General features: G+C 51.6%; 1 protein-coding gene across 7 annotated transcripts in view; it reads left to right on the plus strand.

Moving 5' to 3' along the window:
* Window positions 1-23,021, plus strand: part of Dop1b (DOP1 leucine zipper like protein B) — a 74,778-nt gene extending 51,757 nt beyond the window's left edge. For 4 of the 7 annotated variants that reach the window (XM_063224470.1, XM_003463976.5, XM_063224471.1 and 1 more), the window contains 15 exons: window positions 115-249; window positions 3,820-3,875; window positions 5,284-5,388; window positions 5,488-5,554; window positions 7,886-8,030; window positions 10,320-10,399; window positions 11,117-11,226; window positions 11,340-11,486; window positions 13,073-13,134; window positions 13,623-13,751; window positions 18,466-18,602; window positions 19,033-19,088; window positions 19,765-19,923; window positions 21,736-21,865; window positions 22,233-23,021. In XM_063224470.1, coding sequence (XP_063080540.1) covers window positions 115-249; window positions 3,820-3,875; window positions 5,284-5,388; window positions 5,488-5,554; window positions 7,886-8,030; window positions 10,320-10,399; window positions 11,117-11,226; window positions 11,340-11,486; window positions 13,073-13,134; window positions 13,623-13,751; window positions 18,466-18,602; window positions 19,033-19,088; window positions 19,765-19,923; window positions 21,736-21,865; window positions 22,233-22,496 — 1,782 coding nt within the window. In that variant the 3' untranslated portion in view covers window positions 22,497-23,021. The other 3 variants (XM_063224472.1, XR_001199899.3, XR_010039271.1) reach the window with 3 other exon arrangements.
* The last annotated feature ends 405 nt before the right edge of the window (window positions 23,022-23,426 follow it).

Consider the following 23,426-nt stretch of genomic DNA (forward strand, 5'->3'; position numbering starts at 1 on the left):
TCCAATAGGAAATACTTGTTTAAAGGATCAAAGCATATCCCTTCCCTGGGGACTGCCATGCGGAATCCTTTGTGCACAGTTTCTTTTTCTCCGGGGTCTCTGTTTCCCTCGCAGATCATCCCGCTTGCGAGCGTGACCCAGCTCACCCTTGTTGACTTGGTCTGCGCGCTCAGCACCCTGCGGACTGACACGGTGCTGCACCTGGTGAAGGAGGTGGTAAGGAGGCCACAGCAGATCAAGGCCAACGAGGTGAGGCCCAAGGGGCCCTAACAGCTGCCTCCAGGGATCTGCCACCTCATGGGGCGCTCTTTCAAATGCCACTTCCTGTAGGTTGTGTTCAGGAGGGAACTACAGGAAGCGGGCACAGGCAGGACCTCGGAGGAGTGCGAAATGGGGTGTCATTGCTGTGTTTTAGGGGAGACCCCAAAGCCTCAGGCCCGGCTCTCTGTGCCTAGTGTCCCTTCCGCAGTGCACTCTGCCTGAAGCATGGTTCTTGGCACCTTCTACACATTTGATGGGACACTTTAGGAAGAGGGAATGTCACTGTCCTCAAGGAGCTTACAACCTACGGGTGTCAGTGACAAACCAGCCAGACCCTGGTGAGAGGTGGCGATGGTGGATGGGGTTGGGTGACTGCCACACTGGCACAGACACAGGGCCCACTTCCGGTTTGTGTGGCAGTGATTAAAGGGAGAAGACAGACTGGGACTGCAGCAGGGAGTCGGGTGAGGGGCAGATGACAGAAGATCAGATGACAGGTGAGCCTGGCCTTGCTGACTGGCGTGAGAGATCAGCTGTTCATAGCAGACGCTCTGAGGAGAGGAGTAAGGAGCCTGTGACCAGGTGTGGGTGCGAACAACAGCAAATTCATCCAGCAAGGGAGACCTCAAGGGCAGGCGCTTGCTCGAGGGCTGGGCTCTGGGAAGCAGAAGTGAGGCAGCACTCTGCCAGGAGCTGTTGTCCTTGTAGGCCACTGTCCAGGCCTGGTCTGGAAGGCTCAGAGAAGGCAAGCTAGAATTTGGAAAATTTGCATAATTGTGTATAAAATAAATGCCCTGCTAGGTCTCAAGAAGAATGAAGTTTTACCGGTGAAACAAGGCTGTGCTCAAACTGTGGTTACACCTCGCTGTTTCTGACAGTGGTCCAGGGGGCCCCGTAGTGTCAAGACTAGGTTCAGTCCAGCACGGTGGTACACACCTGCAATCCTAGCTGCTCAAGAAGCTGAGCCAGGAGACTCAAGACCAGCGCAGACAAGTGCATGAGACTCACCTGCTCAGCCCCAGAGCAATTGCCTAACAGATGCCAGGCCTTGGACCTAATCCCCAGTGCTGCTGGAGGGGAAAGGAGAGAGCTCCTTCAGGTCCACACAGCAGGTATGGGGCAGGACAGCCTTGGTGGTTCGGTATTCCTGTGTCTTCAGACACTTGTTTTTAAGCAGACCAGACCTTCCTCCCCGAGAGTGTAAAAGGTCATTGGCTCTTCATTGACAAACCTGATAGAAAACAAAGATTTACTTTGAGTTTTACTGCTCTAGAGACCCCATATAAATGCCTTAAAATAATTTCAACCTTGATATATATGCCTTCTGCAAACTAATTCACAACTATAGCTGGGAAATCAGCGAAATTATAAGAAATACACGTGTCATTCAAACAGACATTTGTCAACAGTATCATAGCTGTTGGCATCATTAACAGTGGCCAAAGGTAGACAGCCCAAGCAAGCCCCCTGCACGAAGATGGATACGAGATGAGATGTAGGTGTGCAGTAGGAAGGACGGTGTCAGCTGTGAAAGGAAGGGACCCCTGCCCTGCCCTGCCCTGCCCTGCCCTGCCCTGCCCAGGGAACTGTGAGAATTTTGCATTGGGTAAACCAACCTGTCTGGGGTAGGTGCCAGTGGAGTCCCCTGCAGTGAGGTACCCAGAGCAGTCAGGGTCAGAGAGAAAGAAAGCCAGCTGCCGGGAGGGGCGGGGCTTAACACATGCATGGTTAGGAGAGAATTGGTGGTGCAGGTTACACAGCAGTGTGATGAGCATGATAAACATCTGTTTGTTACATATATTCTGCCATAGTAACAGTGTTCTGTAATGTAAGAAATGCACACATCTTGGTTATCGCATATCCCTGGGCTTGGTGAACAAAGCTAAAGCCTTTGGGATCAGAAATTTTTCCTCCATTTTTTTCAACCTTATAGTGGGAAAACTGACCTCAGAATATGGGGGTGGGGGGCAATGTTTTGTTTTGTTTTGTTTTTTGGTTTTTTTTTTTTTTTTTTGTCTTTTTGAGACAGTATCCTACTGTGTAGCCCAAACTGGCCTTTGACTCACTATGTAGCCCACCAAGGTGGGCTTCAAACTCAAGGCCATGCTCCTACCCCAGCCTCCAAGAGCTAGGACTGCAGCCATGTACCACCACACCAAGCTATTAGGTTGTTTTTTTTTCTGTTCTGTTATGGTTTTGCACACCTAGAGATTGAATCCAGGACCTCACACATGCTAGGTAAGTGCTGGACCCCTGAGCCACGTGCCCAGCCCTCGGAGCAGTTTTCATAGATGTGCCATGAAGGAGCCCTGCCATCCTCATGGATCTTGTCCTGTTTTGCTTCCTTCCAAAGGGTCTCTTGAACACAGCACAGGACATTGCTTTCCAGAGGTGCCTTGAGCCTGGGGCCTGGCCTCGGTGGGCTTAGCCGGCCACTTGGCTCAGGGTCCCCAGTCCCTCCCTTCACCCCAGTGTCCTGACAGATGAGCCATATGCACCAAGAGGTGGGGACACTCAACAGTGAAGACATTCCGTGTGCTAGGTCACTTACTCCAGGTTGGTCAGTAAAGCCACGGTCCAATTTACACTGTGAACTTGGATTATGGGACCAGTCAGGCGCCTGACAGTCAGATGCACATGGACCCAGGGCACTTGTCAAGCTCTGTCCCAAGCATTCCAAGGTCATGAGGTCACCCAGCTGCAGTCACTGTTAGACAAGTGGAGCAGCAGCTTAGCGGGGTAGAGGCCACAGGAATCCTCCATGATAAGTGACCTGGACTCTGAGCAAGTCAGGTGCTGGAGCACCCGGTGCTGGAAGTGACCCCTTTACACAGGGGAGGGCCTGCTATGTAGGGGACAGAGGACACTTCAGGGTTTGCTTCTCTCATTCCTCTTGAAAGTCTGGATTTCGGATACTGCAAGTCCTGCTTTGTCTGGACCAATAAAGGAACTAGGTCTTGTCTGGCCGGTGGATTTTTCCAGTAGTGAAACTTCTTTTTGTGGTTAGCTTGGTTCCTTGGTCCAGTTTGTGTAAGTGGCTTTTTCTGTACTCGGGCCGGGGGAAGTGCTTTGGAAGCAGTTTCTAGACATGATCTGGGCTGAGTGTGAGGGACTCTGAAGGACAAGGATTTTTTCCTTATCTCCTCTCAGTAATTGTAGGCATGTGAGGGTACACTGGCCCTAGCTCTGTTTAGGGAGCTTTACTTCCACATTTCCTGGGCACCCATGGGAATGCTGGATGGACAGAGGTCACCAGAGTGGAAAGTCACTATGATGTTTGGCCCCGAGGGGGTAGCATCTGAGACCTCAGGACGTACTGCTTTGGCTGTTCTCCAGGGGTGCTACCGTGTGTGATGTTTTCTGAAGATTCTCCAGACAGAATACAGAGTTGCTTCATTTTGTATTTAAATTCTTTGGGGCCAGAGACTTAGCTCACAGCATAAGTGCCTGCCTTGCAAGCACATGTTTGTGAGTTTGATCCCTGGTAAAAGAAAAAAAATTCTTTGATAGCTGAATGCACTGCTGACCTGGAGCCATGAGTTTTGCTTTACTTTTCAGAAATCACTCCTCGTGGATATCCCCGTGTTGCAGTTTTGCTACGCTTTTCTGCAAAGGTAACAGCCCCTCGAGCCTTTCATGAGCCTCAAGTGGGCACGGCTGGGCAGTGACCATGACAGTAACAGAGCTTTAGAAAGGGCGCCTCCTCAGGTAACACACAAGATTGGCTAGAGTTTGCCTTACTTTTCCTTCTCCTGGGATCTCACCTGACATTTTAAAATTTGTGTGCTGTGTGTTGAAGACTTAGTGGCATTCACAGCATCACGGAGGGTGTGTGCAGAGGGTGTCACACATGAAGGGTCCCAAGGTCAGTATGCACAGCAAGGGATCCCCTTACACAGATGAGGCCCTATCCGGGCTCCTCCAACTCAAACCAGGGCAGCTTAGCAAGCTCAGCTCCCAAAGCCCTCCTGTGGGTGCAGCCCTCTTGCTGGCAGTGAATGAAGAATAGGACACAGATGTGCTCTCAGGCCAGCGTTGGGCACCTCCGGGTCCACCAGGGTTGTTGCAGTAAATGATGGGCGCTGACATTATCAGCTCCACGGGCACACACACACACACACCCCACATACCCCACATTCTGCACTTGCAGCACAATGAGGGTCAGGATCCCCGGGTCCCCTTGGTCTGGGTGTAAATTCAGACCCAGCTGTCACTCGCTAGCCCTACATGTCTGTCCTCCAAGATTAAAGGTGAACCAGGCCTTCCTCATGAAGCAGTGTCACAGTACTAACACACTGTAGTCCGAGAGGCCTCCATGATCTCTGAGGGGGCCCAGTAACTGAGAGGACCTTATTGCATCATCTGCCCTGCAGCCCAGGGTGCTGGCTGGGTGTCACTGGAGGCAGTGAGCTGGAGCTGGAGCTGGAGCCCAGGACACAGCCCAGACTCTGCATCTGGGCTTCAGCAGACTAGTGCTATGCTGTGTGACTCGGCAGCCGTGACCTCACTTCCTCCTGGCTCTGGCTTCCGGAGGCCTGGCCTGGGACAGATTCCTAGGGCTATCCCTGTCCTCCCAGTCTGCAGCCTGCTGCCAGATGATGCATCTGTCAGGGAAGCAGAACATTACAAAGGCCAGAGTCAATCCTCTGGCGTGAGCCTTTTATTTTATAGAATAAACCAAGACATCACACATTTTGGTATCCAGGTCTCCTAACTCCCAAATGCCTGCTGCTGTACCAAAATTGAGTTTAGCTATATTGTAACTTAAGAACAAGGGTGTGATGGCATATACCCATAATCCCAGCACTCAGGAGGCTGAGGCAGGAGGTTTGTCATGAGTTCGAGGTCAGCCCGAGCTATATAGTGAGACCCTGCCTCAATCACCCAATCAAAAAATAAGAAACAAGTCAGTCATGCTGTTTCCCCTCTGCTTTCTAACTCCTAGATCTAAAATGTGCTTGTCAGTGGTGTCGTGTTTTCCTTTGCCTGTGCTCAAGTATTTTTTTCAATTTTTTCAAACAGGCTCCCAGTATCAGCCTTGCAGGAAAACTTTCTCTCACTGTTGGGCGTCCTGAAGGAATCCGTGCAGCTGAACCTGGCCCCTCCGGGGTACTTCCTGCTCCTCAGGTATCATCACCTCTGGCCTTCCTGTGGACCTGCTGTTCTGCTGGAGCGGATTTTTGTTTCTGCAGTATTTCTGATTGGAAGCTGATTGTCTCTCCACAGCCTGCTGAATGACTTTGTAACCAGAACACCCAACCTAGAAAGCAAGAAGGATCAAAAAGACCTGCAGGTCTGTGTGGGGAGGGGTTTTTAGCACAGTGTCGTTATCTATCCCAGCTGTGATGTCCATCCTGAGATGTCATTGCCAGGAAGAAACTTTGCTGCATCCCCCTGACTCCGCCCTGAGGGGCCCGCAGTGGGGCAGGCCCCCTGGCCCTCCTGTGGGCTGCAGCCTGCAGGCTCACTTGGGAGCAGACACTGGGTGCACAGAATGCTTTTCCTTAAGCACTTTTCATTTCCCTTCTTGTAAATGCAATATAAGCTCATTGAGAACACTGAAAAACAAAGGCGAAACTTATCTGGAGCACAGAAAATCTTCCTGTTAGATTGTCACCTAATGAACATGGATGTCACAAGGGAGTTAGCAATCAGGATTTTGCCACTGCTAGCAGCATCACTTGGCTTTTCATCAGAGGCAGTGATTTAAACATGTATGTGTAGCATCCCTCAGTTTGAGGACCCCACCCACCATCCCCAACTTCCAAAGGTGCTCAGGCCCCTGATATAAAATGGCATGGGACTTGATTCACTAGAGCAGCGCACAGAACTCAGGAAAACATGTACTACTTTACTGTCCTGGCAGCCTGGACAGCTCCAGGGAAAGAGTGGACCCGAAACCAGGTGCCAACCTCCAGTATAGGGAAGCTGTCCCAACCCAGCCTACCCGGTTTTCATGCAGCTTTATGATGAAGGCATGACTGACCCCATCCAGTTCTCTCCCTCCTGGAGCTGGGAGGCCCCTTCTCTGCCTTGACCTTGCCAGGACGGCCCCGTCATAAAGCCCTTTGGGAGGCCTCCTGCCCGGGTCAGCCCTGCCCGTCCCAGAAGGTACTTGTCCTTCTGGAAGGGGCACGATTTAGGAGCTGCTTGCCTGGGAGAGAAAAGAGCAGTTAAGCATTTTTCAACAGTTGCTCCCAGGGCCTTGGGTCAGCTCTCCCCTCCCCTAAAGATGTCACCAGCACACCTGCGAGCCTGCTCCTGCCTTCAGGGCTGCTGTCCACAATGAGAGCTGCACGGGCTAGGACACCCAGCGGCTGCTCCCAGCTATGACCCTACCAGGTTGCCAGCTCTGTCCAGCTACTGACCTCACTCTTGATGAGTGATGCTCCAGATCGTGGGGAGCACCTTGCCTCCCTGCACCCCCTCCTCCAGTTTGTTTAATTTTATTTTTATATTGTGGAAAGACACATTTCTAGAGCTAAAAGACAAAATGACAACTGTTTTGTTCAAAGAGTTTGATTGCCTGTCTTGAGATTCTAGAATCAGGCAACACTGCATTCATTCTGCAAAACAGAATCAGTATCCCACCAGGCTGAGCACTGCATAGGGCTTGGTCTGCAGACCGAGGAGGGCTGCAGGGGGAGGAACAGCAATGTGTTTCAGTCCTTCCAGAGTGCTCTTCCTTGTAAAGAAGGACACGAGGAGGCAGATAATGACCAAAAACCCTACTTGGTTAACATCAGGTTACTTCAGGTTCCTTTTTGTGCAGAGATTAAGGCACAGGGGACTTCGCTATCTGGCCCACCGGCAGGCCTGTGTCACAAACTCAGCTGTTGTCTCTCTCGTCCTGATTTCTCAGCACTTGCTGAGCTGAATGCTAACCTGAGCGTCTCCATTCTGATTTGTGACCTGGCCCACTGGAACCAGTGCAGGCAGCTTGGTCAAAACCAGTGAAGATGTGTCATGTACACATACAGATTCTCTACGATGAGTATGATCATTGTGTATACTTAAAACATACTGATAAACTTAACTAATTTTAAAAAACAGGGCAATCGGTCTAGGCTCATACGGAGTTCAAGGCCAGTCTGAGCTATATAGTAAGACCCTGTCTCAAGAAAAAAAAATGCTGGCATAGTGTCACCACACCTGTAAGTAATCTGAATACTGGGAGGCTGAGGCAGGAGGATTGATGTGCGTTTGAGGCTAGTCTGAACTGTATAGCAAAGCCTTGTCTCAAAAAGACCAAAAATCAGTGGCCTCTTGAGCTGGGCAAGGGATGCCTGTAATCCCAGCACTTGGGAGGCTGAAACAGGGGGATTGCTGTAAATTCAAGGTCAGCCTGGGCAACAGTAAGTTCAAGACCAGCCAGGACTACAAATGACATCCTGTCCAAAAAAAAAGTGTAAAATCACATTAATCATTTTTATTGACTGTGTTGTAGTAATTGGATTAAATAGAAAATGTTAGTAAGGTTCCTTGCCTGTGTTCCTTTTTACCATTTCACATTGCTCCTAGGAATGGCCGTGGCCATGCCTTGCATTCTGCTCTTGGATGAAGTTACCTAGGCCCTGCACTTCCTGTCCTAAACTGACTTCCTTTCCTCTTCTGTGGGTCTCAGGAGATCACTCAGAAGATCCTGGAAGCTGTGGGGAACATTGCTGGCTCGTCATTGGAACAAACCAGCTGGCTCAGTAGGAACCTGGAGGTGAAGGCCCAGCCACAAGTCACTCTAGAAGAATCGGACATGGAGGAGGAGCTGTGCGGTAGGTGGGGGTGGCCGGAAGTGCCGATCACGGTCAGCCAGGCATCCCAGTGGTTCTGGCTCACCCTCCTTTGACCCAGAGATAACAGAAATGAAAAGCCAGGCCGAGAACTGTGAGCAGGCAGGCAGAGCTCCAGCTGAAGAGGGGAGAGGGCCGAGGGGCCTCAGCCTGAGCCGGATGAGACAGGCTTGCCCTCTGGTTCATCAGCAAAGAACGGCAGTAGCTGGGTGCAGTGCTGCATACCTGTAACCACAGCAGTCTGCGAGGCCGAGGCAGGAGGGTGTGCACTGTTGTGTACCTGTAATCATAGCAGTCTAGGAGGCTGAGGCAAGAAGACGGCAAATAAAGATCCTCATGGCACTTTCCAAGACCGTGTCTCAAATCTTAAAAATGGCCGGAGGTGTAGCTCAGAGACAAGGTCCTGGGTTCAGTGCCTGCCCAGCAAAACAGAAACAAAACCCACAGCAGGACCTTTTTATTCGTGTACACAATTGCAGGGGTGGACTGAAGTCCAGGAGTTCATACTGAACCTGGACGCAGTTGCAAAAGGTATTTTCTCTTTCTGTGCAAACCTTTGGCCCTTGTGGAAGGGGTAGCTGGCGACTCCCAGCAGCTCTTGCACTCTTTCCTCCGCACCCCCGTCCTGGTGCGAAAGACAGGTGCTGCAGTTGTAAAGGGGACCTGCAGGTGATGAAGAAAACAGAGATGGCGAGTTTAACTGTTAACATGATGGGCCAGGTGCTCATGTGTCCTCCGTGCCTCTGTGGTGGTCCCCGGAGTCCGTCCTCTCATCTAGTGTAGCTTTGGGTCCTATGGCAAGGGTGGCCAGGCTTCACTGACGAGCCTGGTTTTCTGCATGGGACGGTGTGGGCTGAGGAAGAACACACACCATGCTTTTGTGGGCAGCAGGCCCTAAATTGAGGCCCCAGCCTACACCCGCTTCTGCTGTCCGACTGCCTCGCTGATGTATCCACATCGGCCACAGTGAGCATGAGACAGACGGGGCTTCCAGATGCTGCGTCCTCTGCCCTGTTGGCCTGCCTGCTGACTGGTTAATTCCTAAAAAAAGTTTATTTTGCTTTGCTTCTGGGAGGCCTTGTGTTGCATCATAACGAGCAGAAAAGCGGAAGAACAAATAGGCATGTGCAGAAAGGGACCAAACAGAAGTGGCAGCCTCGCTTTTTAACACTTCAGTCTCCCTGGGTGAACTAGCACAGCCCTACAAGAAAAGTAGCCATAACCCTCAGGCCGGGCCACACCTGTGATCCTAGGGCTTGGGAGGCTGAGACAGGAAGATCTCTGAGTTCCAGGCCAGCCAGGGTTACACAGCAAGACCTACTCTCAAAAAAACATATTCATGCCCCATAAGAACCAAATTACCTCCTAAAGATGCCACATCTCAACACCACCACCAGCAGCACTAAATTTCAACACGTGTTTGGGAGGAGACAAACCGTATTCAGATGTCAGGAAGAGAATTGGTTTTATCCAATTCTCTTAGTACATTTTACTAAGTGAGTTCTTCAGAGGAAAGGAGAAGAAAGTGAGGTGTCCCAGTCACCGTCCTTGTGGCTGACACGGACTGCTTAGAAGGAAAGACTAATTTAGACTCACTGCTCTGGAGTCTCAGTCCACACTCGGCTGGCTGGAGGCCCCAGGACTACGTGGCTTTACTCCCATCGCAGCAGCCAGGGAGCAGGGGGAGAAGGGAAGAGCAGGAGAGGAGGATTTGCCCTTCCAGGCCATGCCCCCAGAGATGCTCCTCTGACCAGGTCCCACCTCCCAACCCCAAGCCAGAGGTAGCGCCCATCTTCCAGTCACCACCAGGAACCAGGTCTCTGAGCCTGAGAGCCTGGGACCGACAAGCAGAGAGGGCTAGCAAGAGGCAAGGATGCTTGTCAGGCAGTGGGAGAGCACGGCTGTCCCTGCAGCAGGTGAGGAGTGAGGGGTCCAGATAACGGAAGACTCAGGGAGGTAGGCTGCCCAGGAAGGCGCCAGGGAGGACAGAGCTGCAGAAGAGGTCTGGGGAGTTGGCAGGGCTGCAGTATGACAGGGACAGTGAGCAGCTGACCCAAGCAGAGTGGTGGTTGGGAGAGAAGAGGTCTAGGGTGGAGGCACGAATGACCCAGAGTAGCATTGAAGCATCCTGGAAAGAGGACCAGGGCTGAAGTCAGACGTTACCAGGGCAGCAGGCCTGCTGTTCACAGACACAGAACTCCGGGTCCTGTGATGTTTGGGGACGGTAGTGGGACCACTGCCGTGATTAAACACACTCTTTTCTGTCACCAGATGCTGCTGTGGCTTCAGCTATGGTGTCAGCATCCGCACCCTCGGTCTACAGCGTGCAAGCACTGTCTCTTCTGGCGGAGGTAAATGCACACCCACCCTGTGGCCCCTCATAAAACACTTGCGGTGTCAGGTGCTTTGAGCTCCAGTGAGGGCCTGGTGTTAGCTTCTTGCTGCTGTAACGAAATACCCCGGAGAATCAGCTTAAATGGAGGAAAGGTTATTTGGGTTCACGGCTTTAGGAGCTTTGGTTGATGGGGATGGCTCTGTGTTTGGTGTGGCTTTGTCTCCAGCCTATGGCAAAGTGACTCTTACAGCAGGTGGGAAGCGTGCAGCAGAACAAAGCCGTCACAGCATGGTAACGGGGATGAGGGGGAAGTCCCCTTCCAGGACATGCCACTAGTGACCTACCCTCCTCCCACTGGCGTCCCATCACCTCCCTGTGGCACCTCAGGCTAGGGACCAAGCCTGTCCCATGACACTCTGGGGACAGCCCAGATACCAGGATAGCAGACTCAGGCTGCACCAAGACTAGCTCTGAGGTTCAACTTAGAGGATGACATTTTGGGTTTGCGAGGGGGTGGAGGGGTTGTTTTGTGTTTTTTGTGTTTTTGAGATAGGGTCTCTCTAAGCAGTTCGGGCTGACCCTGAGCTCACTCTGTAGCCCAGGCTGGTCTTGAACTTGCAACGATTCTCATGCCTCAGGCTTCTGAGTGCTGGGATCACAGGCGTGCGCCACCACCCTGGCCAAGAAGGACACTTGCTCCAGGTTTCTGTGTCTTTTCGGCCCCTCCCTCTAGGTCTTGGCTTCTCTCCTGGATGTGGTTTACCGCAGCGATGAGAAGGACAAGGCTGTGCCGCTGGTCTCCCGCCTGCTGTACTACATTTTTCCATACTTACGCAACCACAGGTGAGGTCGCCCCCGCCCCTCACCACCACCCCACCCCACCCCGTGGATGCGGAGCGGCACTCTGTGAGGGGTGACTCATCCCTGACCCCAGCCCTCTCCTCTGCCCTGTCCAGTGCCTACAACGCACCCAGCTTCCGGGCCAGCGCCCAACTGCTGAGCTCGCTGAGCGGCTACGCCTATACGAAGCGGGCCTGGAAGAAGGAAGTGCTGGAGCTGTTCCTGGACCCCACTTTCTTCCAGATGGATACTTCCTGCGCTCAGTAAGAGTGCTGCCCCCGGAAACACGCAGCGCCTCGCCTTTGTAATTAATTCTCTGCCACAGAGGCGGCAGACCTGCAGCAGCAGCCCTACGCAGTGCTGCTTCCCACGTTTGCCATGGGTTCACCAGGAAAGCAGTGCCTTTCTGTTTTTCCTGTGCTGGGCCTGAACCCAAGCCTTCGTCCTAAACCATCCCCTCAGCCCTTTTTATTTTTCAGCAGGGTATTGCTAAGTTGTCCAGGCTAGGCTCGGACTTTGAGCCCTTGCCTCAGCCTCCCAGAGTGCCAGGATTACAGGATTACCGCACCTGGCTGTAGTGCTTTCTTTTTATAATCATGAAGCATCTCACCAGCACTATGATGGCAGAGCCCACTGGTAACCTTTGAGGCATCTTGACCTCTTTTTGGTTTATGCACCCTAAAACCACTCTTAAGATTTTGCATTGCGGGGCTGGGGATTTAGCTCAGCGGCATAAGCACCTGCCTTGCAAGCAGGCAGTCGTGAGTTCGATCCCTGGTACCAATAAAAAGAAAAAAAGAAAAAAAAAGTGTAAAATAAAGAATATAAAAGAGAAAAAAAAAAAAGATTTTGCATTGCGCTGGAACTGCACTGGCAGCAAAAGACCCTTGGAGACACAATGTGAGACCCCAAACCCCACCCACCACACCTGTGCCCCGTCCCATCTCAGCGCACAGGAGGAGGCTTGCTTAGTGACAGAGGGTGCTGGGGCAGAGGGCGGAGACCTGGCAGCCCTTGCTCATGGCTCTCTGACCAGAAACCATGAGGAGCCCAACGCTGTCCATCCTGAAACAGTGGCCCCAGTCCCACAGGTCCCCAGATCCACCAGTGCACAAGTTTTTGATGTGAAAGGGTGGGACAGTCATATCGACCTTGTGAACATCTCCCCACATATTTTAAGTCACCCCACAGAAACTGACAATGCCTAATGTGTGTCGCTGCTATATAAATAGCTCGGTGGACTATCATCTGGGGAATAGTGACAGGAGAAGGTATACATTCAGTACAGACATAGTGTTTATTTTGTTAATATTTTCAATCCATGGTCTGTTGACTCTGTGAATTGTAATGAGAGCAGACAACTGGCCATGATGGCACATGCCTGTAATCCCAGCACTCAGAAGGCTGAGGCAGAAGGTTTGCCACTGGTTCAAGGCCAGCCTGAACTACATGGTGAGGCCCTGTCTCAGAACAAAAAAAAAAAGAGAGGGCAGACTGCAATCAGTTGCTCTTCTGGTCACCCCAAATGAGCCTTCCAGAAGTAAGAGCTGAGGAGTGCTGCTTGCTGCACTCCCCTCACTTCCCTTCACAAATCATCCCACCTGCACCTTTAAGGTCCACCCTCGAGGAGCCAGAACACCACCAATCTGTGTTTTCTGTATGCTAAGCCGCAGCAAGTGTGACAAAGAGACACTTAGACTTGGTCTTCCTCAACAAAACCCTCTGTCACTAACTTCTCTTCAGAGTGCAATTTTTAACTGATCTTAAAGGGGGTGTTATTTTCTTGATGCTTTAAATCAGAGTGCCATCCAGTGCATATTTAATTAATTTTGCTTTTTTTAATATCCAGTTGGAAGTCCATTATTGATCATCTTCTGACTCATGAGAAAACAATGTTTAAGGATCTAATGAGTAAGTTCTGTGTTACTTGTCACATTTTAGGGTCATTGCCATCATAAGCAGCTTTTGCTTCATATTTAGGACCACTCAGAGTTTTTGTGGTGCTGGGCTATAGACTTTGATGCGCGGTGCAGAATGTGAGGACACAGTGAACGAGTCCCCCGCCCCCATCCCAGCCCCAGCGCTGGCTAGAGGCCGGCAGCCTCTGGGCAGCCTCGTGGTAGGGAAATGCTGCTGGGTGCGGGTTGACAGCTTGACACTGGCCTTGAGAGCACTCACTTTCCTGCAGCTGATCAGGAGTGCGGCTCTGCACCTCACATCCATTCTTGTGCCCCAGCAGTACAAGCTGGTCATAAGAGGACTTTAAACATATGGGCTTGATCGCAGTCACTCCCTCGAGATGGATTCTTTACCAGAGCACATAGGAATAACCCTGGTCTGATTTTCCTACTGTCCCTCATCATTCTCTAACAGATTTATCTGCTGTGTCTCCCTTCCAGACATGCAGAGCAGTTCTTTAAAACTGTTCTCGAGTTTTGAGCAGAAAGCCATGCTACTAAAGCGCCAGGCTTTTGCTGTGTTCAGTGGCGAACTGGACCAGTACCACCTCTACCTCCCCCTGATCCAAGGTAAGAAGGCCGCCCCACTCAGCCTGTGCTGCGCCAGCAAGGTGGCGCCCTGGCAAGCTGGCAGCTGTGGAAATGTGTCCCCTCCCACCCCAGAAAGTGGGGGACAAGAGAGAAGAGGGGCCAGGGCTGCCGGTTTATAATGGCAGCACTCCCACCCGTGAGGCTGGGCCCTAGGGCCTGACTGTTCTGAAGGCCCCAGCTCCCAGTGCTGTTGCACCAGCAGGTAAATGCCAGTGTGTGTCTCTGACAGGATGAATATTTGGGCCACAGCAGGGTCTACCCCTCCCCTCCCTTCCAGCTCAGATAAACCTGTAAGTGCCAGAGAGCCCCATGGCATATGCGGGCACAGTGGCCCAGTGTTAAGTATTCCCCAGGAGGATTCACTGGGTTTTGGAAATGTGTCAGTGGGACTGGGGGTTAGAGCTCCACGGTAGTGTCCACCTAGTGTGCCCAAGCAAGTCCAGTCCCCAGCACTGTGAACACACAAAATTGGTATGTGTCACCAAATCTGAAACTTCATTCTCAAATCCAGCTATAATGTTTTTATAGGTCAATTCTAGAAGTCTGACAGTATGATGCAGGAGTCTGACTTTCTCAGCCCTGTCTGCTGCCAGGTTCGTTCCGTACTGAGGAGACCTCCTGGGTTCAGGTTTTTTGTTTGCTTTTGGTACTGGGGTTGGACCTAGGACCTTCTTTACTAAGCTGGCCCCCACCCTTTTAATTATATTTTAAATTTTGAGACAAGGTCTAGGTAGGTTGAGCCAGAAGGAGGTGGGAGAGATAAACCCTTCCATGCCATGCTCTGAATTCCACCCCTTAGGACCAGACCCCATCCTCTGCCATCAGGACAATAAGCCCCCATCATCATAAATACGAAGAGAATCTGTTTTTTGTGGGGTCTGGTTTTGTTTTGTTTTGTTTTGTCTTTGCAGTACTAGGGATTGAACCCAGGATCTAAAGCCTTTGTACTGGGCTGTTCCCCCAGCCCATTCTTTTATTTTGAGATAGTATCTGGCTAAGTTTCAGAGTTGTCCAAGCTAGACTCAAACCAGTGATCCTCCTGTCTCAGCCCCCCAGGGCATTGGAATTAATACACATGCACCACTACCACACTCTTCTGTGAAATACGTTGGTTTTTTATTTACACAATGGTTTCTCAGTTCACACTTAATTAGTTCTGTTTTGGAAAAGATGGCCATGTTGTGTTTGTGTGAGTAAAAGGCCTGTGGGTATTTGTCACCTGATGCAACCTGCAAAAAAAACAAAACGAAACAAAACTTTTGCCATGTTTCTGTTTGCAAACAAAGGCATTTGTGAACCATGATACCCACATAAGAGAAACCATGTAATGTTTGCTTGTGTGTCTGATTTATTTCACTTACCATTAAGGTCTGGAGGTATACCTATTTGCCTGAAAACAACTCAAACTTTTCTTCTTCATGAATAGTAGTACTCATGTGATAATAAAAGAAACTGTAGTAAGCAAATTACTCCTGCCAGAGCAGTTACCTTCTCAGTGAGGGAAGACGCTGTTTTTCTGAGTGGGCCTGCAACACCAAACAGAAACACCAAGACACCACACAGGATTTGGAGGCAGATTAATGGAACGTCAGTGGGTACTGACAAGGAGTCAGTTCTTATAAAAGTGTCAGGCCCTGATCCTTGGTGACTTGGGGCTTACATGGGATAAGCAAGCAAGAAGTACAGAAGCAGAGTATTTGGTTGTTATCGATTGGTTCTTACTATGTGCATCACAGAGACCAGCCGTTTTTAAGAGACAGAAGTAACCAGAACTGGAACTGGAACTGTTACCTGGGCAACAGACAAACTGGAGGCCTGCTGCAGGCTGAGGCCAGGCGCTGCTCCTCCTGGAGCCTGTGCCTGAGGCCTCAGATGACCAAGGAAGTGCGGGATATGGGTGTCACATGGCCTCCTGGAGCATCGCCCATCTTTCCACCTCCCTCCCGGCCCTGTGCCTCTTGGCTTGATTTCTGTACTAGGTGCCAGCTCTCAAGGGAGCGCCCATCTGAAGCTTTGTTGCCACTTACTGGGGCCCTTTGGCCGCAGAACAGGCTGTGGTCATCCATGGGCCTTTACCCTTCCAGGCTGGCGGGGCAGGATGTTGCTGTGCTTTCAGGGGTGGGGAACAGTGGGTCATGTGGGCCCGTAGCTGCCTGCTGAGGGCCCAGCCTGAGACCATGGTGCAGTGGCACTGGCGCAGGCTCTCTCCCGTGTTCACTCACAAGACTTTAGCTTAGAAGGTTATAATTGGGCTAAGAAAGGAGTATTAGAGACCAAAGAAAAGTAGAGACTTACATCACCTTGGCTAAAGATAATCTTCTGGAATTAGCTTTAATTTGAAGCATATATGCCCATGTATTCAAACTAGCCTTGGACTCACAGAGATCCTCTTGCCTCAGCCTCTCAAATGCTGGAATTATAAGTGTGTGCCCCCACGCCCATTTCTTTTAGCTATTTTGCTGGCAACCGATTTTTCTCAGTTTTACTTCCTGTAGGTTATTTTTACTTCACCTTCATTCGTTAGTTTTCAGGACTTTATTTTTTAACATTTGTGTCTTAGGGTATTTTCATTGCAAATAGAATTCTGAGTGGAAATTCCTCCTTTTTCACTTAAAAAAATGCTTCTTTTAGTCTCCATTTTGTAGTGTATCATTTTATTCTGTTATAAAGAATTTTTCTTCATCTTTTGGAGTTTGTGATTACATTGTGTATGGGCTTGGGATTTTTAGGGTTTACCTCTTCAGAGTTCCCTCTTTTAAGACAGGGTCTCACTATGTAATCCAGGCAGATTTTAAGCATCTTGCATAGCCCAGGCTGGCCTCAAAACGTGTGGCCCTCCTCCTGCCTCAGCCTCCCAAGTGCTGGGACTGCAGGCGTGCACCACTACCTTGCTCACTCAGCCTGTGCTGTGGATGGGTCCTTCTCGGAATCTGGGGAGTGATTGTCACTGTTTCCTCCAGTGGTTTTCTAGCCTGTACTCTTTCCTGTGATGACACAAACACCGGACAGTTGGGCTCGATGTCCCGCTGGTCACTTGTAGCCCTCCCAGAGCTGCCAAACCTGCCTCGCCACCCCTTTCTCTTTCACCCACTGCTCTGTGGCTCAGTTCTGTCAGTCCTGCGGTGTTCCTGTTCTGACGTTTCCATTCAGCCCTTCATGGATCACCTGTTTCACTGCTGAAGCTTCAGTGTTTTGGTCCAAGTGTCCATAACTAAGTAGTGGAGTATTTTTAGCTGTTTCCAAATCCTTTTCAAATTCCACCTTCCGTATTAACTCGGCATTGTGATACTGAACACCTTTCCTTATTCAGGATGACATTTTTGTGCGGATTTTGTTTTCGTTTTTTGAGACAGGGTCGACAGGTTTTGAGAGCTGTGTAGTTCTGCTCACCTTAAATTTACCATGTAGTCCTGGCTAGTCTCCAGCTTGAGGTGATCCTCCTGCTTCAGCCTCCTGAGTGCTGGGATTATAGGCATGCACCACCACACCTGGCTTCAAATTGAGATTTTAGGCCTTCCCAATTGGGTGTGCAGAGTAGAATTAAGTGAAAAACAACATTTTTGGAAGCTTAAGATGTCACTACCTGGTCATCCCTTAGCTCCGTGGGCCCCCAGGGGGCCTTGCCCGCTTCTCTCCGTCTCTCAGCTTCCTGGCAGCAGCTTCCCTTGTTGAAGATTTCCTGTGATGGTAAGAGCAGGAGTATGATGTTGTACACTGGCTCCATGTAATCTGCAAACAGGCCTGTTTGGAGATTACAAACAGTACTTTTTAAAGAAAATACCAGCTGGTCCAGTATCTGAGCTATGCATGTACCTCATTCGGTCAGATACTTGTAAAGACAAGAAATAAAAACCCAGTTTAAAAAAAAGAATCTTGAAAAAAAAAAGGCGGGCACATAATGGTGCTCCTCAGTAATCCTGTCACTCAGGAGGCTGAGGCAAAAGGATTGCCATGAGTTTGGACCTGCCTGGGCTACACAGTGAGACCCTGTCTCAAAAAAACAAATAAGTAAAAGCAGTTGAGGCCTGGTGTCCTCCATCGAACCTTGTGACGACTGGGGTTCACTCACCTGAGGGTGACTGGGACGAGCCTGGACAGCTGGAGAATCCAACCCTGCTTCCCCCCCACAGGAGTTAAAGCTTTGGTTGCCAGGGTCAGATCTCAGCTGGACCAGATAAATCTGTCTGCCTCCCTGGCTTCCCTCTGCACTCTGCACCCGCGTGGCGCTGTCTGCTGAGGGTGGTCCCTGTCACCCGGGCCGGGCGCCCTCTGTGTGGCCGTCTTCTCCTGAAGTAAGAGCCAGACAATGTCACTGGGCACGCCCGAGTTGGGAGTCAGAGCCCCAAGCCTTCACCCTCAGTGCGCTGGTGGGGATGGCGGTCAGGGGCATCGCTTTCTCTCACCCAGTTGTCTTCAGGATACCTGCACAGTCACAGATTTAAGCCAAGTGGCTGAGGCAGGAGGATCACACGCTCCAGCACAGCCCGAGCAGTGGAGCAACTTAGACTCTGCCTCAAAATAAAAAGCCAAAGGAGGCTGGGGACATAGCTTAGCGTGGAGGCCCTGGGTTTAGTCCCCAGGGCTGCAAGATGACAGAGACCTCGAGGCAGTCAAGAGTGTTGTTTCTCTTCTGGGGCTAACGAGGAGCCCAAGTGTGCGTCTCTGTGACCTCTGTGAACTCTTCTTTCCGTAGAACGCCTGACAGACAATCTCAGAGTCGGACAGACACCCATAGTTGCTGCTCAGATGTTTCTTTTTTTCAGAGTTCTGCTGCTAAGAATCTCTCCCCAGCATCTGACCTCACTGTGGCCCATAATGGTCTCCGAGTTGGTAAGTGAGCGTTCTGGTGCCACTCTGGAAGGCCAGGAGCACAGAGTCAACTCCTAGTTTAAACAGAGAAAAGCTTTAAGTCCTCTCTGCTCTCTCAACTGTCAGCTTTTCCAGCTGACCGCTCCTGTTTAATAGTATCCCCTAGGTTAGTCGGTTGGTGGTTTGACTGGTTCTTTGTGGTTCTTCTAGCAGTTTTTTGGTACACTTGGTTTTTGAGACATGGTTTCACTGTGTGGCCCAGGCTTGCCTGAGCTTGAAGTGATCCTTCTGCCTCAGCCTCCTGGGTGCTGGAATGACAGGCGTGCACCACTGCACCCTTTTTGTTGTTTTGGCTGTACCCTGGACCTGTGCTCGACCAATAGATTGCGCGAGGTTGGGGAGGTTTCCGCTCCATGAATAGTAATGGGCATGTGTGTGTTTTCTCTTTAAGATTCAGATATTCGTACAACTCGAAGACGACCTGAAGGAGGAAGATGAGTCACTGAGGTATGGACGATACCCACTGTGCGTGTGTGACAGAGAGAGAGAGAGACTGGGGGCACCAGCCGGGTGGGGGGTGCACACCTGGAACCCCAGCTTCCTGGGAAGCTGAGGCAAGTTAAAGACCAGCCTGGGCAACTTAGCAAGACCCCACCTAAAAGCCAAAAGGGCTGGAATGGATCTCAGTGGTCGAGCGCCCTGGGGTCAGCCCTAGACCTGGGGAAAGGATGAGCAGGCCCCCCACCCCACCCCACCCCCTCTGGCGGAGGGCTGCCCAATGCTAATGCTGTCTTCTTTGGATGCCTGATAGGACCTCCCACTGTGACATCTCCTCTGTGTTCTTCTTGGTTGTTAATGTGGGCAAACACCGAGGCTCAAACCAAGCCACACTGCACCACCAAACTGCATCCCTAGCCCTTTTTATCCTGAGACAGAGTCGTGCTCAGTTGCCCAGCCTGGCCCTGAATTTACAACCCTCCTGCCTCAGCCTCCTGAGTAGCTGGGATCACAGGTGTGCACCACCATTCCCAGCCCTGGAAGGAAAATCCTTCTAAAGGGCTTCTCATAAACAAATGGGCTATAGTAGTTGTGAATAAAGTGATAGTGGGGAGCTGGGGGTTGCAAAAAATTCAAAAATTTAAAAAAACAAATTGATGACAAGCATGTCTCTGCACATTTACAGAAACAGCAGCAAAATAAACAAAAAAATTTCCGCTCCTGACGGAAATGGGCCCTCAACAGGGGAGATGGCCCCGAGTGAACTCGTCCTGTATCTGTCGGCCTGTAAATTCCTGGACACGGCCCTCTCCTTTCCACCTGACCGCATGCCGCTGTTTCAAATGTAAGCAGCCACCGGCTTCCCTGCCCATGCCATCCGTCCAGCACGGGGTGGCCAGGAGTGGCTTGGATGACCAGGACCGCCGTCTCCTGGGGTTGTGAACATGCAGGTCCTGTGCCAGGGACCCTGCTGCCCTCGATGTGGGTCTGGGCAGCTGTCGCCCGCTGCACACTTCTGCTGTGACTCTGGGCCTCGCCCCAGAGGCCGCCTGTGTCTGCACCCCTGAAAAGAGAGTGGTGGTGTGGAAATTGAGTAACTTGTGTGTGGTTCCCTTAGCTATGTGTTGTTACAGTAAGTGAGAGAAGCCAGTCTGGAAAGGCCACACACTGTTTCATTCTGGTTAAATGGCAGTTGGAAAAGACAAAATAATAGGGACAGGAAAAAGAGCATCGACTTTCCAGGCAGGGTGGCACACACCTGTAATCTCTGCACTTGGGAGGCTGAGGCAGAAGGGTCATTGTGAGTTCAAGCCAGCCTGGGCTACACAGTGAGTTCAAACCCAGCCTGAGCTAACAGCAAGACTCGGCCTCAAACAAACAAACTAAAACCCCAGTGGAACCCTCAGCACAAAGATCAAACTCATGAGCTGCGGGTACTGAGGTAATGTATCACCGTGGGTTCTTCAGGAGCAGGGCCCGTGGTGGCATGGGAGCTCAGAAGTGGGGGTTGTGTGTGGGGAACAGGCACACGAGGGGGCTCTCTGTGCTTCCCACCCCTTCCCCAGTTCAGTGTGAACCCAAAACTAGAAAGAATTTTTTTTTTTAATGGACTCAAATGAGCCAGGCGTGGTGGTGCACTCCTGTAATCCTCCTAGCACTTGGGAGGCTGAGGCAGGCAGATTGTGGCAAGTTCGAGACCAGCCTGGGCTACAAAGTGAGCCCAAGGCCACTCTGAACTGCACAGCAAGACCCTGTCTCAAAAAGACAAAAAAAAAGACTCAGATGTACACCAGTGTGTGCAGCAGCATCGTGTGTAGTAGCCAGAAGGGACCCCGAATGGCCGCCAAGGGACGGATGGACAATGGCCCAGACCTCCATGCATCCTGAGAGTGGAGCGTCACCCTGCAATAGACGCAGCGGCTGGGCCACGCTGAGAATGTGATCTGGCTGGATGGAGCCGGTCCAGTGCTCGGAGCAAGGGATCCTGAGGCAGGGAAGCTGGAACAGAGTCAGGGAGGACTGGGCTGCTGGGCGATGCTCTTAAGGGGTGGGTCTAAGCAGCAGTACCCCTGCCCCTCAGCCAGCAGCCCCACAGGCACAAGGCGGGTCCCTGCAGAGGCCCCAGGCTGCTTGGCTGCATCAGATCCCCGAGTTCCAGGAGGAGTGGGCACTGCGTGAGGGCATCGAGACAGCTCCAGCTGCTTGTGCTGTGCTCCGCACCTGGCAGGCAGCCTGGGGACACACAAGGGCGGTCAGGGATGTGGTTCCCAGGCCCGAGCCTTTCCCGGGGCCACGCGACAAGAGTCCATGACCGAAGGTAGATGAGGGTAGGGAGGAGGTATGATGCCTGGGGAGAAGCTGCGTTGATCAAGCTGATGAAGGTGCTATTCCGTGAGTATAATAAGAGCCACTGATTTATGTATATGAAATGGCTATGGTGTAAGAATCACCTTTTTTTTTTTGAGACAGAATCTCACTGTGTAGCCCAGACTGCCCTTGAGTTCATGATCCTCCTGTCTCAGCCTCCCAAAAACCAGGATCACAGATGTGCACCACCATGCCTGGCTGCGAATCAGATCATCAGAAGCTGTTTTAGGTGTTTCTTCCCGTGGGCGCAGACCCAGGGTGCCTGACTAACCCTGGGTTTCTCCTCCAGATACAGGTGGGCCTTTGTTCCGGAGGTGGACACAGCGAGCCCTGTGTCCCTGTCCGACCTAGAAGAGACTCACCAGGAATGCAAACCCCACACTGTCAAGATTCTAGAACTTTTGAGGTCAAAATACGGGGTAAGCGCTGTGCTTATAACAGCGACCTTCGTGGCAGAGAGAAGGGCCGAGGACTGAGAGCTCCTTGGACCCCAGCACCTCTGGTTTCCAACTCCCTCTGGTTGTAGAGTCTGCTGTTTTCTTCGCCTCACGCGGTCCGCTGCTCCCAGCAGCTGCGAGGGGACCCCCTAGACGCCAGAATCGCCCCCTGCCCCCAGGCTGCCCTGCTCTGCAGGCCCCAAGGAGGCTGAGGACCCGGGCCAAGGCCCCCGCTGGGCTGGGCTGGGCTGGGCTGGGCTGGGCAAGAACCCTGCAGAACGCGTGAGAACCGGAGGCCAGATAGTTTTTTTTTCTGGTCTTAACCGTGCCTCTGGTTGTGTTTCTGCAGGAAGCTGGCGGCCCCCACGAGATGGCCCCCAAGAGCGACTTCCCACTGCTGCGCCAGCCTTCGGTCTCCAGCATCCGGGACCTTACCCCGTTCTTCCAGACGCTGAGCTATGCCTTCAAAACCCAAGCTCAGCGCCCGGCCCCAGGGGCCGAACCCTGTGCCCGAGCACTGCCTCTGGAGGTCCCCGGCACCGGCGGCCCATGCGTCCTCAGGCAGCTGGAGGCGTGCGTGGAGCAGGACTTTCTGGAGCATCCCGAGTGTTAACGTCTCTGGAATGCGTTCAGTCCCTTCAATGACCACTGGGTGCGAACCGTGATGTGCGACCAGCGGGAAGGGCGCGGCCAGGGCTCCTGGGCACCTCTGTCCCTAAACCCAGGGCACCTGCGAGTGATTCTCTGTCCAGGGTGAAACACACCGCCCGGACGCCCTGTGGTGTCTGAATGTCCTCCCGTGTCTCTGCCTCAGTGTATGTAACGAAATAAAGTCACTGCACCCGAACAGCAGCGCAGTCTGTATACGGGAGAGAGAGGAGCACAGGCTCCAGGGCTCTCCTGGCCAAGGCAGAGGTCTGGGTCCTCCTTCATCTGTTCCTCTGGAAGTTCGAGCTGATTAAAAGAACATTATTTTTACCGCTTCACACAAATGTCCTTCAGCGAGCTTCAATGTAACATTTTAAAACAATATGTATGGTTTTACGAGAATAATCACTCCTTACCTGTTCAGTAGAGCCGAGCACGTAAACATGTTTCTCTTCACCTCTTGCCCATTAAAATGGCGTTTGAACATTGACTCAAGTGTGTAGTTACCTGTCAGGTATGGCGCACACAATTCCTGCACTCAGGAGGCTGAGGCAGGAGGTTCGCAATGAGTTCAAGCCAGTCTGTGCTGCAAAATGAGACGGTCTCCAAAAAAACTACTGACCGATGAAACCTTCACTCTGCCGCTCCTAGCTTCCAAGCACGCAGGCTGAGGCACAGAACTGACGATGCCCCTGAAACTGCAAGCATGGGAGCCTCCTCTCTGAGGCCAGTCTCTGCTGTGCTGCAGACGCTGCTTACATTAAAACAGTCCTGACCTTGGCGGCGTCCAATCCTGTCCGCCCATCCCAAACCTCTGGGCCTTTTCCAGCTACTCTTAGCAGCCTGGCTTGAGGCTCAGAGCATGTCCTGACCTGTCCTGGACTTTCGATTTCAC

The sequence above is a fragment of the Cavia porcellus genome, unplaced genomic scaffold (genome assembly GCF_034190915.1).
Source record: "Cavia porcellus strain 051 isolate PalLab524CR breed Dunkin Hartley unplaced genomic scaffold, mCavPor4.1 scaffold_15, whole genome shotgun sequence".
NCBI classification, from domain to species: domain Eukaryota; kingdom Metazoa; phylum Chordata; class Mammalia; order Rodentia; family Caviidae; genus Cavia; species Cavia porcellus.